A 19,144-nucleotide genomic window follows, 5' to 3' on the forward strand; every position below is an offset into this window, starting at 1 on the left:
CCCTGGTCGTGTCCAAGGCCAGGCTGGACAGGGCTTGGAGCAACCTGGGATAGTGGAAGGTGTCCCTGCCCATGGCAGGGGTTGGAATCGGATGGGCTAATAGGGCTCCTCCGAGGCCAGGGTATTGTGTGATTTTATGACTATGCTTGTCTCATCTTTCAAGAAAAAAGGGAGACGATTCCAAAATGGGCTGTGTGGTTGAGAATCATCAAGAATGAAGTCAGCAGTAACTGGGGGAAAGTTAATGCCGGCGATCTCAACCACCGAACCCTCCTAAAAACAGACCCCAGACTCAAATGGAGAGAACTCTGGCTGCGCGCTAATGAGCGTGGAAAGCCAGAGACACATCTAGCACACAGGGTTGAATACTACTTAACAAATTGCGTAATTTGCAGCCCGTGAACGCTGATGCTTCTGTTTCTTAAAACGTGTAAGTAGTGTGAAGGTTCAGTGATCGGGAAGCATTTTGCGGGAATGCTTCTGCTCCCTGCACACTCGAACACAGAATTCCCATGCAAACTGGAGTAACACACCGAGATCCCGCCCCTCGGTGTGTGCGCCGGGCCTGGCGATCTCGCGAGAACACGGCAGCCTCGGTGGGGACGCCCACAGGGCGTCCTCTTGCTCTCGCGAGATCGCGGGCTACTCCCCCGAGCCGTGCGAGGAGCTCAGTGACGGGCGGGGCGTCCGCGCCCAGGCGGGATCGGGGTTGGGAACAGAAGCGGGGCCGGCGCCGGCCTCGGCATGTCGGGCGAGTGATCCCGGCCGGGCGCTGTGGCCCGGGGAGGTGCGGACAGGGGCCGGGCGCTCCCCCCGGGGGAGCCGCGGTGCCGGCGGCGCCCGTGGCCGCGCGGGGCCCCCGCGGGCTCAGGGGTGGGCGGAGCGGGGGGGGCTCCGGCCGCCTCTCCCACCCCCGCGGGCGCCGGGCGCGCAGGCCGGGCCCGGGCCCCGCGCTCCCCGCCGAGCCGCCCGAGGAGAGGGAGCAGAGCGCCGCAGGGACATGGAGGGCGCCCGGCCGGAGGCGCCCGCGCCTGGCCCCATCTAGGGCGCCCCGCGGGCCTCGTCCCTCCTCCTCCTCGGAGCGGGGCCGCGGCCGCGCCCGGGCGCGACGAGGAGCAGGACCGGGGCTGCTGCACCACAGGAGGAGCCGGCCCAGGTGAGAAGCATTTGCCGTCCCCTTAACGCTTTCCAGCGGCGCTGCCCCGGCCCCTCGGGCTCCCCGCCACGCCGAGGGCAGGCTGCGAGTGCTCGGGCCGCGCAGGCAGCGACCGGGGGCTCTCGCCGAAGGGGCCGCGGTGAGCTGCAGTCGAGCACGGGGCCCAAGCCTGCCCCTCGACCTTCCCCCCGAGGAAGCTGCCGTCTGACTTCCGTGATTCTCGTTGCTTTAATATTTTAGGGTTTTTTTTTAAAATGAGCTTGTATGTATTTTTTGTTTTGTGTATTCTGTAATTCTGCAGAAGAACACAGAAAAATAAATTCTTACGCTAGAAATTGACGTTTTCGGTGGTGCCCAGCGACAGGACGAGGAGTAGTGGTCATAAACTAAAACACAGGAAGTTCCACCTCAACATGAGAAAGAACTTCTGTACGTAAAAGGTGGCAGAGCCCTGGAGCAGCTGCCTGGGGAGGGAGTGGAGTCCCCCCTCTGGAGTCTTTCCAAACACACATGAAGGCATTACCCGCTCTAGGTCACCCTGCCTTGGCAGAGGGTTGGACCGGATGATCTCCGGAGATTCCTTCCAGCCGTAACTGCTCTGTGTTTTATGTAATTTTACACTTGGTGTATTTGTCAGTGAGATGTTGCAGTACAGATGCAACTATTCGTTTAAAAATAAGATGTATTTGGCAAAGACTGAAAATCGGCTTAAAATTCTGACTATACTACTTAAAGGTCTTTATCATAAATTATTTTTTTGCATGTTCCTTATTTTAGGAAACAAGCTTTATATAGGAAGCAGTTTGTGTACTTCTTCAAAGCTGATTTTAAATAGAGAAGTGGGGAGAGCAATGCTGTGCATTTTTGTTGCTTTTTCAGCACTATAATTCCACTTTTCTCTGTATTTTTCCTCCTGAGAAAAAATGGTTTCTTCTGATAAAAAATGTAGTCTACTAAATATGGACTTTAAAACTTGCATATTTCTAGGATGTATGTGTAAATTGCAGAGTCGTCTTATGGTGTTTTTTGTTTGATTTATTTTTTTTTTCACCGTGTGCAATTTCTTTCTGCTTTCCATGTTTGTTTCTTTCAGGAAGAAAATGAAAATATTTTCTGAGTCCCACAAAACTGTTTTTGTTGTGGATCACTGCCCCTACATGGCAGAATCATGCAGGCAGCACGTGGAATTCGATATGTTAGTGAAGAACCGCACCCAGGGCATCATTCCTTTGGCACCCATCTCCAAGTCCCTGTGGACCTGTTCAGTGGAGTCATCCATGGAGTACTGTAGGATAATGTATGATATTTTCCCTTTCAAGAAACTGGTAAGTTCTGCCTGCTGTGCTGCATGTTGTGCTTGATACAATAAGGAATGTTTTCATGATTTAAGTATTTTAATATCTTTGCGTTGTTTAGAGTAAAGCACTAAATATAATTTATCACTTAAAAATCTTCTGTTTTTGCCGTTTATATGTATAGTCTTTTTAATTGGTTTTACAAGTATATGATTCTCATTACAATATTTAATTTTGGAATCTTTCATTGTCTTAATGTCACTTTGCAAGTTGGTGCAAAACATGAAGAGGTGCTTTTGGGCAACTTAGAGATTTATTATTGTGCTCTCCTGAGCTATGACTTTACAAAAGCTTGAGTGAGGTATTGTTTCAAGTTGAATTTTGTTGCTAACACATATGGTAGCTGTTCATAAGGGTTTTGGAGTCACCTTTGAAGGAATTCTGGGCTTTAGGAAGAGGTACGATTGCCCTGGAGCTACAAGTTGGGAAAAGTGGGGAGCTTGGTGGCACACACAGCTCCTTGTGTAGAAAGCTGTATTTTCTTAGTGATGTTTGTTAAATATTGGTAGATACTTACCCCATGATGTACTGTGACAGACTTTGGAGAATGATGTGCTGTTTACAGTATTAGAGTTTACTTTATTTTGCAGCTATTCTACTGAAACTATGATTAATTCTTAAAATACTAATATTTTGAAAATCTTATTTGATGTAGAGAATTTTATAGTGCACAAATATAAGTAGAAGTTGTTAAACTTATTACTAAGGGGAAAACTGAATATAGCAGGAGTGTGTGATTTTTGTGGGTTTGTTATTTTGGGTTTGTCTTATCATTTCACATTATCTCCGGACTATCAGAAGCAAGTAGTGCAATTCATGTTTGTTTAAATTTGGGGAAGTAACAATATAATGGCTGTTATCTTAATGTACTTTTTTGATCGTTGTAGGTGAATTTCATTGTGAGTGATTCTGGGGCTCATGTGTTGAATTCTTGGACTCAAGAAGATCAGAACTTGCAGGAGGTATAATTTGTAACTGTTCTTTTATTTTTTAGTTCAGACTTTATTGTGAAATAAACATTGTGTTCAATATGAAATAACTCTGGTTAATTAGTGGTGGTGGATCTAGTCTGAAATTGTTGTATAACAGAATTTCAAATAGATGCCTCTGAACCTGGATTATTCTACAGACAAAATAAAAAAAAATCCAGTATCTTTAAGTAGAGACTTAAATATTTAAAATAAACATGAAGAAATCAGTTACATATTTCTTCTGTAATTTGGTGCTACTTCTTGAACTTAAGTTATTTTTTAAAGAGGAGCCATTTGCATGAGGCAAATAACCTGTGTTAAATGCATTCATTGTTAATATCCTCTTTATGGTCATATTTCATACTGAAAAGGCTCATCCTCTGAAAATTTACTTTGAGGAAGAAGTGCATTTCCAAATTCTCAGAAAATAAAAGCAGAAGGCAACTAGCAATGTTAGAATGTCTTTCGGGTGTTGGTTATAAGCTGTTATTATGGTCAGGTATTTTTGTGTAATAAATGAGAATATTTTTTCCTCATTAATAAATTGAATTGCAAAGGATAATTTAGGGCCAAATGTTTTCCAGAAGGCTGCCAGTAAATGCTCGTTAATCGTTCCATTTGCTCTTCTGCCGGCAACGTTAATTTGCACGTCAAATATGTGAAAACGCCGGCTTCTCTGGGAGGGTTTGGAAGCCGTGGGAGGTACCTTTGGCTAACAGATCTTTGTTCCGCCCAGCTGATGGCAGCGCTGGCAGCGGTGGGGCCGCCGAACCCGCGGGCAGACCCCGAGTGCTGCAGCATCCTGCACGGGCTGGTGGCGGCCGTCGAGGCGCTCTGCAAGATCACCGAGTACCAGCACGAGGCCCGCACCACGCTCATGGAGAACGCCGAGCGCGTGGGCAACAGGGGCAGGATCATCTGCATCACCAACGCCAAGAGGTGGGGGAGATGGGGTCTGTGGATGTGCTGGGGCTCCTGCCCCTACGCAGCAATTCCACACATCCCCATGAGGGCTGCGCTGAGCTTCTTTGCACAGGTCTTTCTTAGAGCTTCTTCTCACCAAAGGTTTTATTTACGAGATTCTGACAGCAAAAAGCCAAAAGTTTAAAAGATTTCCCATTTTAAGAAGAATATTCAGTGGCTTTGAACAGGAAGATTGATATTGTAGCCTTAAAAGAAATCCACCATTTTTTTGTAGTGACAGCCATGTTCGGATGCTGGAAGATTATGTTCAGGAGACCATTCATGAGCACAACAAGCTTGCAGCTAACTCTGACCAGTGAGTATGCTTTTTACAGAGTTTCTTATATTCTCTAGGAAATACAGATGTATTTCTGTCACAAAACTCTAATGAACTATTTGAATGAATGTCTGTATGAAGTAGAAGGTGGTAAATCATGATGTTGTTGGCGGAGACCTGATGTATGATCATTATCTTTTCGTTATCATTCTTCTTCCTTCATAGGACAGGATTTCTTTAGCTTGTTACCTTCTACATCTGCTTCAAAATTAGACACGTAACTGCCTTGTTACATGTTGTGTTTTTAATGACTAATTCATCTGAAGCAGTTTTTCTTGATAATACTGTATTACTTCTTCATTCATCTTTCTTTGACTAAAACAGCTAACTTCTTTGAAACTAGTTTTAGTTTCTAAATGACTGTATTGCCTGGAACTTCCCTTGAGATAAAGGAATCGTGAAATACAGAGTGCATCTCCTCTGAGGAGTCTTTCTCCACCCTATGTTTTGTCTAATTAAACTCTGAAGTGTTTGGCCACAGCATTGTGTTCCCTTGTAAAGTTGTAGTGGGTTGAGATCCTGTCCCTGGTCGCTCCTCAGGCACTTCAATAGCAGAAGCAGCAGTCTCCTTTTTTTTTTCCTGTTGCAGTTGCAATTTCATACATGTATAAAGGTTCCTGCCCAAGGAATTAGGTGTAAAATCCATTGTAAAGACAGGGATGTCTCATTCCTGTGGTACAATGTCTGTATCACTCCAAACTTGCAGCCTGTCCTGGTTTAGGGCAAATTTGGGAGAAAACCTCCAAATGGTGTCCCTCCAGAAAGCAAATTCAAGTGGCCCCTCCCCCAACTGGTTCTGGAAAAGATTTCCTTGGAGAAAAGTGGAAAAAACCCTGTTAATTTAACAGAAATTGGATAATATTAAACAATAAAATCTCTTGCTGTTCAAAGAGATGGCACATCTAGAAAAGTCCTTGTCGTGGCGTGTAGCTCAGGTTCTCATATGAGAGATGAGTCTGGCGCTGGAAAGTGCCGAAGCCCAGGCCCCGATGGACCACAGGCTCCTGGTGTTTTTCTGGGTTTTCAGTCCAGGGCAGGTTTGAACAGATCCAAGGGAAAAAATAGTCTGGGGAACTTCTCTGTCTCAGCTAGCTAAAAAACTAACAGCTGAGGAGGGCTCTGTCCTGCTGTCCATCCATGCTGCAGACAACACAGTCCAGGAGCAGGATGCGGGGGAGTGAGTGCTGTTTCTGAACACAAACTGTAGCTTCTTCTTTCCTCCCTTCACTCTCAGAGCCAGTCTTAAAGGTGCGGAACTTAATGTGTTACATAAACCAGGTGACTGGGGATACAAGCATCATAAAGTCACCCCAGGACACAGCCACATCAGGATATCAGCATATATCCCATTCATGTCCCTTCTCTCTATGTGTTTGGGTAGCTGTTCTCAGGGTTCTCTGAAATCCCCTCATTCATACCTACACTTGGAGACACAAATCCTCTGTAGTGTCAATATTCAGCTGAATAAAGCTGAACAGATTGCATCAGTTAAGAACTTACTCCATTTATGTGTCCAAAAAGAAGCACAGTGCTATAGCATCTGAAGAACAAGAAATGTTAGGCTTTTATTTTTATTCTGGTAAGAGCTGAAGTCTGTGCTTTTGAAAATCATATCTGTACTCTAGTTTCTGCAGCACACTTTCAGAAAAAACTTGTTAACATATGTTATGGTTCTGTGTTGTAGATATCAGAATTAATTCAATTTTAGGACATTAATTTGCCATATTGTAGGCTGAGCAAAATGTTTTTATTTTTAAGTCTAATGCAGATTCAGAAATGTGAGCTGGTGTTAATCCACACATACCCAGTTGGTGAAGACAGCCTTGTTTCAGATCGTCCTAAAAAAGAGGTGAGTAGCTTAAAATGAGAAAACTTATCCCAGGATTAGGAACCATGTCAGACTGAAAATAGTGCAAATTATTCACAGTTGTTCAGTAGCAAAAGCACATGTGGTGGTTGTTCGAAGCCAAGTGCATAAAAAATATCTGTAATATATTCTATTCAACAGTCTGCTCTGCATGTTAATCTGCTCTCTGTAAGAAAAGACACCAGAAAAATGTCTTAACATGAGAAGCATATAGTGCTGCATATTATTTAATATGTGGAAGGGACTATAAAGGGCTACCTTCCTGTGATTCATTTCTACAGAACTCTTCTGTGGTTGTGCTATAAGTAATGAATGGAAGATGACAAATTGACTGCTTCCCTCTCTAAGAGTCACTGGGTTTGGGTCTTGGGATTTTGGTATTTTTTTTTTTGTTTGGGTTCTTGTTTTGGAGTTTTTGGGGATTGTTGTTGTTTGTAGTTTCTTATTATTACTTTTTTTTTTTCTTTTTGCTTTTCTGTTTTTGAGTCCCAGTCCAATGTTCTTATTGGCTAGGGAAAAATCAAATGCATCTTCTGGCTTGTGTTTGTTTGCCTTGTGTATGAATGATGCACTTACAGGTAGACATCTAAAAATTACTTTGCTACTGTTATTTAGCATGAAAGTAGAATTAAAAACTTTTTAGTAGTAGCATTAAAAGAAGTAAAAACTAGGCCCAGAGCTGCTGTTAAGGTTTATTCCCCATGTTGTGATACTGATTTTTTCTATTAACAATTAGTGACTCAAATATTTTAGCACACTTCTAATTTTATTTTTTTTACCATGTGTATGAACTGCATCTGTAGCACTTGGCATAAGCTCAAAATTCCGAATGAAAATAGTTTTTGGTTCTTGCTTGGTAGTTTCCCCTGGTGTGGGTTTTTGAGTGGTAGTTTTAGGAGTATAAATGCTTATTTGAGAGTTGAACAAACTATATTGTTGAATGCTACCACAATCTAAATCATGAATTCCATATATCAATTTATTTCAGCTCTCTCCTGTTCTAACCAGTGAAGTGCACAGTGTCCGCGCAGGGAGGCACCTGGCTACAAAACTGAATCTTTTAGTACAGCAACACTTTGATCTGGCTTCAACCACAATAACTAACATCCCTATGAAGGTAATATTGTGTCTATAGCTCTGTTAACCAGCTGTATCACTTCTAAATTAGTTTGAAAACTTCTGATGTTTATTTTAATTGAATTTTTACATTGTTTTTCTCTCCATATCATATTTTCTGTTTTGTTTTTTTTTCTTTTATTAGCCCACATTCAATGTCTGTGATCAGGTTAGTAAAAATGAAGGGGAAAAAAAAGTAAAGAAGGATCACAGAACAAAATGTTGTATTGCTGAATCTCAATTATTGATGTAGCAATACAAGTGTTATTTCAGTTCTGTTTGTGTTACTTTATATAAATACAGTCTTGTTTACCTCAGATCAATTTGTCTGTGATTCTTTTGCCTTTTTCTAGTTGTATTTAGATATTCTTGACCCTTGTGCATTATAGTGGCATAGTGAATCTTTTTCCTCTGTTTCATTATCATGCCCACCCAACATAAAGGTGTTTGTAACTAAAAGCTGCTTTTTTACCTAGGGTTTTCCAGTGGGTTTTCTACTCTGAAGATCCATGAACATGAAATAGGGAACACGACATACCTAGTTAAGAAAGATACTCAATTAAACATCTTGTGGTAGAAGTTATGTCCATATTTTTAATTTTTTTGCTACTTGGAGGGAAATTAGTGCAGTTTAAAATGTCAGGTATTAAGTTTACAGTAATTTTCTGATCAGGCAGCAAGAGACATTTGAGACAGAAGTGTCAGTATTCAAACAAAAAAAAGACCCATGGGCAGGTAGCCTTCATGATTTAAAAATTCATTAAGTTGTAACAGTCAGTCATTAATTGCATCTTTGAAAACTGGCAATATTGTGTGGATTTTATAAGTTAAAACATTATATCAAAATAATTTTCACAGCTTTTGAGAGTTTGACATGGGTCATGGCATAAATGTGACTTCAGTTTGCAAATACCTTGTCTGTAACTTTCTGACGTGTGCTGCTGGTGTGCCTCTCCCTTCTGCCTCTGTCCTAATAGTAATAGACTATGTTGGGTTCTCTGTGGTTTTTTCTCTCTTTTTATTTTTTTTTTGTTTGTTTGTTTTTTGTTTAATTATTTTTCTTCTAAAACTTGGAGTAAATTATCAGAGTTACTGTTCTGGTTTTGCTGATCCTCTGCAGCTATTTAAAGATGCAGTGTCCTCTTTACAGAAATCCATTTTTTTAGTTATAAATTTGCAGCTGCAAGTGCACTTCTTATCATAATCTTAAAAAATAGTAAGTTCAGAGTGTGGGTTTTGGTTTGGATTCTTGATTTTTGGTTATGAAAACTGTCACTCTACCCTGCAGTGAGCCTTTGTTTCTGCTCAGTAAGTTGTAACTGCTGGTGTTTATGTAACATTTTGTAGGTCTCCTTAACTTCACTAATTTAAACAAAGTAGTTAAGCTTGGTTTTTACCTGTATTTGGTGCCCCCTGTCATGATGCTTCTGAATAGGGGGTCAGGAAATAAGAGGAAAGGTAGTTGGCTGCATCTTTAAACTGCTCAGAAAGCAAAATTTCTTCAACATTGCAATCCCGTTGACTTGGAGACTTACTGTTTTCCTCTGGACTGAAAGGCAAATGTAGAATCATTCATTCATGAAAATGGTGACCTCTAGCTAAAGTAATTCTGTTTCTGTCTACCTTTCTCTTTTGAAGGAAGAACAACATGCCAACACATCAGCCAACTATGATGTGGAGCTGCTTCATCACAAAGAGGCACATGTGGATTTTTTAAAGAGTGGTAAGTAGAAATGGCCCTCTGAAGGTGGCTTTTGACAAGCCTCTTTGGGAGTGTTCAGAAAGAAAAATTGTGAGCTTCAAATCCATGTAAATTTCAGATTCAAGTAGCAAATATTTCAGTTATTCCTTGCAACTCAAGAAACTTTATTTGTAATGTTGGCATTGGAGTTTTACTCATTATTGACATTTTTTAATACAGCAATCAGTGAACAAGTCAAATTCATATATGTTCAGGATATTGCTGTGAGATTTGAAGGGCATGCCGGCTTCTTACTGAGATATAAAAAGTAGGTGAGAGACCAGAAGTCCCTCTTTTGGGTATTTGTGCAAAATTATGCCTTGCACAATTGAACTTTGTTAAGTAATAATAATTGGCATCACTTACATCCCACAGGCCTATTTCTGACAATGATTGCTTTGGAAAAAACAAGACTTGTTTGGCTGTTGAGCCTTTTTATTATATTTGAAATATCTACAATCTTTTTGTTGTAAGTTTGGAATTATTACTTAGGACTTCTGTGAGATTAATTTTTAATAGCTCAACCAAGTCCTGCCTTTTGCAGAACTATTTTGTTGAGGAAACTGCCTGATGTACAAGTTTGTTAAAAATGAGCTTATAACTTCTGTATTGGTAGAATTAAATGTCATAAATAGCCCCATTTTGGGGAGTTTGTGGTTTTTTTCCCATTATAGGGGAGTGGGTGACTAAAGATTGATGAAAAGCATAGGGTGTGTCAGTAATGACCACAGCCTCACCTGAACTGCTGTTATGATGTTGAAATCTTAAAGCTTTATTGCCAGGGCTCAGAAGCAGTTTTGCAAAACCTGTTTACTCAAGGAATTAGGTCTGCTAATAAAACACTGAAGCAAACTGTAGCTGCATTTCCTTTTCACATTTTTCCCATCAGAACTTTGAGAGGAAAAAGTCTCTTCTTAAATCCTGTAAATTTTGGATTCTTCCATTTGTTTCTAAATACATATTTCAGCTGTAATAGCTCTGGTGCTAGGAGACCAGCAGTTCAGTTACGTTGATCTTATTTCTCTGAAATGTTGCCAAGGAATTGTCAGGTTAAGTAAATTGGGCCTTTAGATATTCTGAGATAATTTCTAAAATGGTTGCAGTTAATTTTAATAATAAGGTAATTCCAATATTTTAATATTTGAAATAATAATTTAATAAAAAAGCATCTGTGGTCAGTAGAACACATTGAGAGAATTCAGGCTGAATCTGACATAGCAAAGAGACTGGATTATGAGACCAAATTCTTCTTTTACCAAAAAACTAAACTTGCCAAATGTGCCTTTAGATTGGTTTAATTGACTTTGGGAATATAATATGTACAAGAAACAGTCAGCTCTAGCATTTAAGAGTTCTGATTTCTGTGTGGAAAATTTTAAAATGCATAGCCTATTAAAGTCCTGAGCATTTTAACAGGAAAAAATTGCTTGTTACTGATAGAACTAATGTATGTGGAACTTTGTAATTGTCAAATCAAAAAGTTAAGTATCTGAGTTTTAAATTTAGATTATACTGTGTATATGTTCATGTTACATACATTTTATACCTTAAAAGTTTAGAGTTGTTTTGCTGTAATAAAGAAACTCCTGTTGATCACCCCCTTTTCCTGCATTTCTCTGCAGGTGATAACCACATGGGTGGTAATAGCAGAGAAGGCACATTTAAGGAAACTGTGACATTGAAGTGGTGCACTCCTCGAACCAACAGTGTGGGTAGGTGACATGGAATCTTCCAGAACTGGTAGGTAACTTGTACAAATCTGAGTACAGGAAGGTCTGAGGTAACATAGGAATTGTGTGGCTGTTCAGCTCATGCACCCTGTTAACTATTAGCATTTTTGTTGACTCATTGAGCTAGAGGGCCAAAAATACAGATGAGAAAAATAAGAGCAGACTGACTGGTTAGTGAAGTAATTCAGGAGATAAAGAATTGGGGTTTTCTGCTGGAAAAAGGGCTTGGGAATGGATGAGATTCTCAGAGCTGTGGATTCTTGGGAATCCTCCCAGTGAGGAGATGATGAAAGGACTTCTAGATTGAGAGGCATCTAGACTTTTTAGTTCTGCTCATTGTGGACTAGCCTCCTCCTCTTCTATTCTTTTACTTTGTGGATTATTTTTTTTTTCCATCTCTGTAATTATACTCAACTTTTCTACTCCTTTATTTTTCAGAACTGCACTATTGCACTGGAGCATACAGAATTTCACCAGTAGATGTAAATAGCAGACCTTCTTCATGCCTTACAAACTTTCTCCTTAATGGTAAGTTTGTGTCCTTGGCTAATTCAGTCAATGTTACATTTTTTAATTCTGTAAATCGAGCACTTAGCACATTGCAGTTTGTGTATAGCAGTAATGTCTATATATTGTAAAAATAGTAATTTTATTTTAACATGTCCTATAAATGAGAAGAAAGTTGTTAAATGTCCTCAAAGGCAAATGTGTTTTGAAACTTATTAAAGATGGGAGGAAAGATGTAAAGAAGGAACAAGTATTGAAATGGAGGTTAGTATGCTGGCAAACAAAATGGCCTTACAAACATCTTTTTAATGGAACGTTTACTTCAATCAAGTTATTTGATTGTCTAAACATGCAGTGGTTTTATTCAAAGAGTGTTGAATAAGTAAGAAAATCTTACTTTTCTTATTTTTCTCTAGAGATTGTGATTGTGTCCTTTGATTAATAAAAATGGTTAGAACCAAAATTAATAGCATATTTCAGATACATTCACTCTTCTGATTTTTGCTATTTTTGCTTCCTGATAAAAAGAAACTTATTTGGAGAATGCACCCTTTTATGCTTAGTGTATTTTACTGAAAATAAGGCAAAGGCAATTTTATTTCTCTCTGAGGAACAGTACCCATTTTAAGCATTAGCAGGTGATATCAGCTGATACCTTTACACAAGAGGTTATTTTACTACTTTTTGAAGTGAGTGCTTCTGCAACAGGGCCATTTGAATGCCTTATGAATATGTATTTCTTCCTAAGAATAGTATCCTATAGAAAAAAAGGTTGATCTGGGAGAGGCCTTTTGGTGTTGCTTTGTAAAATTTTAAGGAGTATATACCCTGTTCTGTGTCAAGAAATGAGGAGAAGGCAGTTTCTTGTTCAGCTGGGTGAAAACACCACCTTGGTGGGTTCAGATTCTTCTTGGCTGAACACAAACCTGTATTTATGCAGCTCAAAATTTAAAATTGCAGCACACAGGAATGAATGAGTGAATGAAACTGATCTCCCTTCCACCAGGTCGTTCGGTGTTGTTGGAACAGCCGCGCAAGTCTGGCTCAAAGGTCATCAGCCACATGCTCAGCAGCCATGGGGGAGAGATTTTCTTGCATGTGTTGAGCAGCTCCCGCTCAATTCTGGAAGATCCCCCCTCAATTAGTGAAGGCTGCGGTGGGAGGGTCACTGACTACAGGATCACAGTAAGGGTCTTTCTGTCCTACACTGCTGCTTCTCTCACATGACAACAGATGCAGGGCAGTAGATGTGGGAAGGAAATGCTGGAGTGGATTGCATGGTCCAACTTCCTTTGTAATAAACCTTGATATATATTCAGTAGGAAATACTACATTTGTTGGTTGTTATGCCTGCTTCATGTAATACTTCATGTGTCAAGGAATGCCTCCTTGATGCACTAGGAGTGTTTAAAGTTTGTTCTAGTTCAAGAAAAAAGTTTTTTCTTGGCAAGTTTCTTCTGTGGGTTGGCTGCACATAGGACTATATCATGCTTGTTGTCAAAGGACAGATTGCACATGACTGGTATTTACAGTGGAAAGAAAAGATGAAGTTGACAGCTTTGAACCCTGATATCAGACGATCAGCTGACATGCATTTTGTTTATCCTTCTTTCAACACATCCTTTATATCTTTTGTCAACAAGCAGAAGTTCCTTCTGGAAAAATAAAACTTTTTCCATACATGAAATACCTTTCAGAGCTGGAAGTGTCATCCTTGTCAAAACCCAGGCATTGATTTTTTTACCCCATATTTCTGTGCCCCTGTTCTTGTGTTCCCCTGGTTAATGTATGAGAGCTAGAGACAGGGCTGTGGTTGGTAGGGTCAGATGTGGCAGTGGGATGGTACAAAGTGATAAGCAAGGCTAAGCTGCTTAGCCCCTTCACTGAAAGTTAATTTGTTAGAGAAATGCCTAATTGTATCTTGTTTGGTTATCATTAGGATTTTGGTGAATTTATGAGGGAAAACCGATTAACTCCTTTTCTAGAGCCCAGATATAAGATTGATGGAAGTCTTGAAATTCCATTGGAACGTGCAAAAGATCAGTTAGAGAAACATACTCGTTACTGGCCTATGATTATTTCTCAGACCACCATCTTCAACATGCAAGCTGTAAGTAACCTGGGCTGTGTAAATTTTTGTTCTGTTCCTAGATTAAGTTTCCCCTTGTCACTTGATGAAATACCAGCTTTCTGGGGAGATAAACCCCTTGCTGTAAAATCAGTTTATTCCAGCTTTATTTTTCCTGAAGTATCTCTGTGTTTAATGCAGTAGATTATTGGAATGCTGTTTAAATGAAGTGAGTTGAACCTGACAGCTCCCATTCTGCTGGTTAAAGAAAGCATCAGCTTAAGAGTTTAGTACTAACTGAGGATAAGAGGGTGGGGTTTTGTCGTGTGTTGTTTCATTGCCTTTAATTTTTTTGTCCCTGTTGCTCTCCTGTGACACACATACACATTTTCTTTTTCATTTCTGTTTTGTCTTGCAGGTAGTGCCACTAGCCAGTGTGATTGTAAAGGAAGCAATGACTGATGAGGATGTGCTGAATTGTCAAAAAACAATATACAATTTGGTAGACATGGAGAGGAAGAATGATCCACTGCCAATTTCAACAGTTGGTACCAGAGGAAAGGGGCCAAAAAGGTTATATGCATATCTCTCTTTGTTGATGCTGGACTACTTTCAGAAATACTCCGTTGACAATGTTTTCATACCAAGTTTTTAAAATACAGCTAAAAGTAATACATAGTAAATTAAATGCTGTATGTGCACAGCCTAAATGCTGTGAGTGCTTCCACCTGTATTATTTAGGGGCTGTAACAGTACTGATACTGCTGTATGGTTGGGAAAAAACCTCTGTATTACCTAAGAATTTAAATATGTTTAAAAATATGAAATCAAAGATAGTTATCAGCAAAGGTAAGAAATTAATACGAATTGGACAGATAAAGTGGAATAATTTCAAATTAATAAAAAGGAAAACTTAAGTGTATTATAAATGAATGATGCATTAAAGTTGGGCTACATTAGAATCCTTTTGAAACACTTATTTAGAATATGGGATATTTCTTTAAAATAAGCGTAGAATATTCTGATCCCTCAATCATTGGGATGTGTTCCTTGTATTTCAAATAATTGATTGAAAATAAATTCAGCTCCTGATTTGCCTGCATCACTGGGAGTTATTGACAGAAGTGTGGTGTGATTCTTTCTTATATTAACCCAAATAATGTCATAATTAATTTGCATCTCAGTACATGAATAGCCCTCTGACATTTCATTGTTTGCAAGCACCTGAGAGATTTTACAACTGACTTTTGGCAGTGAGATCTCATGGAACAATATGATCTCAATGGATATAATCCATTTCAATTTAAACTTTATTCTGGGTGTTAACTGGGAAGTGTTAATAGGGTTTCAAGCATGGAGTAATCCCAGGTGGAGAGACCTCCATTACAGGAGGGCAGATAGTCTCTTTGGAGTTATTTTTGGTTTGGGGGTTCTGTTTTGTTTCTTGAGGTCTGCATTCATTCAGTCAGTAGTTTAATGATTTTGGCAATCCTTTGTGTGATCTGTTTTTCCTGGCCTTTTCAGAGATGAGCAGTACCGCATTATGTGGAACGAGCTGGAGACCCTTGTCCGAGCACACATAAACAACTCTGACAAACACCAGCGAGTCCTTGAGTGTCTCATGGCGTGCAGGAGCAAACCCCCAGAGGAGGAGGAGCGCAAGAAACGAGGCAGAAAGAGAGAAGACAAAGAGGACAAGTCGGAGAAGTTGGGCAAAGACTATGAATCAGATAAGCCGTGGCAGGAATCAGAGAGGTACATTCTCTCAAGTGAAATCAAACTATAGCATAACTTTAGTTCTTAGCTGTCAACCAGTTAGCCAGGTGTTTTAGCTTGAGGAGTTCCTGCTGTTGGATTCTATTATAACCATACCACCTATTAGATATTAAACCACTTTATGGAAATCCAAAGCTTGGCTGAAAATGGGGGACAAGCAGTTTTCTTTTGGGCTGTAAAGGTAGTTCAGTGGTCAGATTAATTAAACAATCCAGCTTGATTTGGCTCTTCTCTTCAACTGAACATCAGGACTAATGTCCATTTACCTCCTGTCTGTAATTCATGTTGTTATTGTAGCTTGCCTTAAGTGGCAAGCCCCTGTCAGTCTGTTCTGTATTCCTTCTTTCAAGCTGCTTTTTACAGAGATCCAAAGAACTCATGGTAATAAGCTTAATTTGCATGTGTTTTGTGCATGCTGGGCTCATTTAGGATAGGAGGGCCTTTTCATATATGGTGCTGTCACCATGCTGATGACATTCCATGCCTTCCTGTGAAAGGTCATTCCTACAACTTTGCTTTCACATGTGGAACAGAAATGGGGGCTCAGATAAAAGGGATTTGGTGTGAATGGATCTGAATTCACCTAGAAAATAGAATAGGAAATTGTATGATATTTCTATATATATTTTTTATTTAGTCTTTCCTTCAGACATCAATTGTCTCAACAATTGAAGTGAAACTATGTATTAAGAGCCTTTCCTTTATGTAATGCTTTATACAGAGTATTTTTTGGCTAGAATGCCCTATTGTTTGTCACCTACTCCAAGGAGCCAAAAGAAATTTTCTTATGGTATGGGTCCTGTATAATTTTGAGGAGTACAGAAAGCTATCAAGAATTATGTCCCACTCAAGCATATTTTCCCTCATCCTTTTCCTTCCCTCTGACAAAGGTTAAAAGGTCTTTTGGATCGGGAGAAAGAAGAACTGGCAGAAGCTGAAGTTATCAAAGACTCCCCTGATTCTCCTGAGCCCCCCAACAAAAAGCCTCTCATTACAATGGATGAAATGCCCACAGTTGAAAAGGCAAAAGGTAAACCAGAACAATTGCAACAGATTATTTCTTTTAAAGGTAGATGCTGTTGAATCAGTCTGTGTTTTCTAAAGTAATGATGTGAATCATTTTGGAATTAAAGCTAAGTCAGTGAAGATCACGTTTAGCTGTTTAGAAATTCTTGGAAAACATGTTTACCTCACCAGGTCTGTGAAGAAAGGGAGATACCAAGACACTGTGTGGGTCTGCTTATCAACTCTTGGGTTGACAGGGGGTAGGCCAAGTTCCTGCTGGTGCTTTCTGAGCTGGTCTAAGTGAGAAATGCTGTTTGAGGGCAGGTATCAGAAATCACTGTCTCCCGCTGATAATTAATCAACTTGCCTAAGCAGTGCAGTTGTCAGAATGGGCAGTTCTCACTGACTTCTCTTCCTTGGTGTGAGTAATTTTCTATCACAGTGGCTGAACTGATGCTGAGATTCTGCATTTAAAGCAGAGTCCATATCATGTGCAGCAACTCCTCAGCCATTATCACTTTGCATATTTTCTATTTATTTTGCCCCTGTTTTAGGTTTGTTTAATGTTAGTGGTTTTAATGTGTTGTATTACCATAATCTGTAATTTCTTTAAGATGTTGTAATGATGTAATGTTAATTCAAAAATTTCATCGCTTAGACTCTTTTTACTTACAATTTCAGGGCCAATGTCTTTGTTGTCTTTATGGAGCAACAGAATTAATACTGCCAACTCTAGGAAACACCAGGAATTTATTGGTCGGTTGAACTCTGTCAACAACAAAGCTGAGCTATATCAACATCTGAAAGAAGAAAATGGGTGTGTATCAGGAAATGCATCACTACCCATATCTTGTCAGTAGTCAGCGTGGAGCTTACAGCATTAGATACTGTTCTTTTGATGATTAAAATACCTAAATACATTCCTTTGCTTTTCAACATTGATAGAGAACCACAGCAGTGTTTGATTTTCTGTTTTTCATCTGTGCTGAGCGAGCCTGACTGCTGAGAGCTGGGCTTCCCTGGGCTTCAGGGATTGCCCCTACAGCAAAACTCTTATTAAATCTTAGGGAGTTAAACAGTAGCTGAGATTTTCTGCTTGCTGTAGCTTCCAAAGGAATGGCTGATACAGAAATATTGTTGGTAATAAATGATTGAATCTTAGGCTGTGCTGTAATGGAAGTTGACAGTGGTCCGTGTTCTACAAAAAGTACTGGAAAACTAAACCAGCCTCCTGTGAAGGAAATCAGATGGTGGTAGACAATAATTAGTGTAAGAGGGGTGCAAATTAAGCCCTTGGAACAAATGGCCAAAGCTTAAGTTTTCAAAACGGATTCTCCAGTCACATGAACATTTTGTATTTTGGTGAAGTTGATAACAGATGGTTTTTCACAGCATCTCTGCAGAAACCTTTCCTTCACATACGGACTGCTGCTTAAAGAAGTATTTAGAGGAGATAAGATTGCTTACATTAGGGTAGGGAGAGACAGGACAGTTAGTGAAGTAAAAAATATGAAGTCATTTAAATCTGATTTTTTTAAACTGTTGATTGTTCTTACGGTAAAAGCCTTACCAATTGTTGTCTTGCCTTTCAGAATGGAAGCAACAGAAAATGGAAAAGCAGGCCGACAGTGAGGATTAATTCTGTTTCTTGGGAGAAAATTTGGCCAAATTGCAAAAATACTTAATGCTGGAATTGCATTTGGTACTGTTTCAATACAACTGTATAGTTCTGGTTTGATTGGTTTTTACATTTTTTCTAGTCCTATTTTTGCTATGAAGTATGAAATCTGTATATCACGTTAAACCAGCTGTGTGCAAATAGGAGCTGTCCTGAAGCGTTTTCCAGTCATGCTTTCAGATGAAGACAACCTCTGCTGCCATGGAGTAAATCAAGTAATTAAAAACATTAGTCAGCTTCAAGTCCTTGCCCAGAAGTATTGGATACTGTTTCAAAATCAATGATGACTGTCTAAAAAAAAAAAAAAAATTTAAATTTGAGTGATTTATAATAAGCTGATAACATCATTAATTGTTTCATGGTTACCTTTTATTTATATGAGGATTCCTCAGGAGCTCAGAATTATGGAAAAGACCGCACACCGAGTACCCAGACACTGAGCTGAGAGAGTGCCAGTCTTGGTTTTCATCTGAGGGGTGGGAGGGTGAAGGGTTTTACAAATAAAAATTGTTGGTTTAAGGACTTTCAAAAAATAGAAGAGAAATGGTCTTTAGAAAGCAAAACCTTTCAGGTTGTTGTGTTGGAGTTGAGCTTTGTAAGCAAAAGTACAATAAAGTTTTTTGCTAATAATTATTTTTTGATGAAGTGTGTTCTGTAAAATACTTGTGGTTACAGGTCTGAGAGACTGAGTATGAATGGCTGTGAATGAAAAAGTAGGTAATCTGTCTTCAGTTTCTTTGAGTAGAACCTCTTTCACTGGGGAGTAGAATTCTCAACTGGGAAAACTCGTCCAATGTCTGTGATCTGAGCCCTTGTCAGATTTTGAGTTGTCTTCCACATGGGCTAAGGAAAGATGAATTCCTGAGCTCTCCCA

General features: G+C 39.7%; 1 protein-coding gene across 1 annotated transcript; it reads left to right on the forward strand.

Moving 5' to 3' along the window:
- Nucleotides 1-954: 954 nt before the first annotated feature.
- INTS13 (integrator complex subunit 13) lies at nt 955-18,900 on the forward strand. Its single transcript, XM_005531856.3, has 17 exons — nt 955-1,156; nt 2,250-2,481; nt 3,399-3,473; nt 4,219-4,421; nt 4,681-4,761; nt 6,541-6,631; nt 7,638-7,766; nt 9,404-9,488; nt 11,129-11,218; nt 11,675-11,764; nt 12,750-12,928; nt 13,683-13,853; nt 14,230-14,384; nt 15,336-15,566; nt 16,478-16,617; nt 17,274-17,409; nt 18,185-18,900. Exons 2-17 carry the CDS (start codon nt 2,257-2,259, stop codon nt 18,222-18,224), a joined length of 2,121 nt encoding a protein of 706 aa, XP_005531913.1. The 5' UTR covers nt 955-1,156; nt 2,250-2,256; the 3' UTR covers nt 18,225-18,900.
- Nucleotides 18,901-19,144: the final 244 nt, after the last annotated feature.

Source organism: Pseudopodoces humilis, chromosome 5 (assembly GCF_049639895.1).
Source record: "Pseudopodoces humilis isolate 2021_Gansu_Grassland_sample_001 chromosome 5, ASM4963989v1, whole genome shotgun sequence".
NCBI lineage: Eukaryota > Metazoa > Chordata > Aves > Passeriformes > Paridae > Pseudopodoces > Pseudopodoces humilis.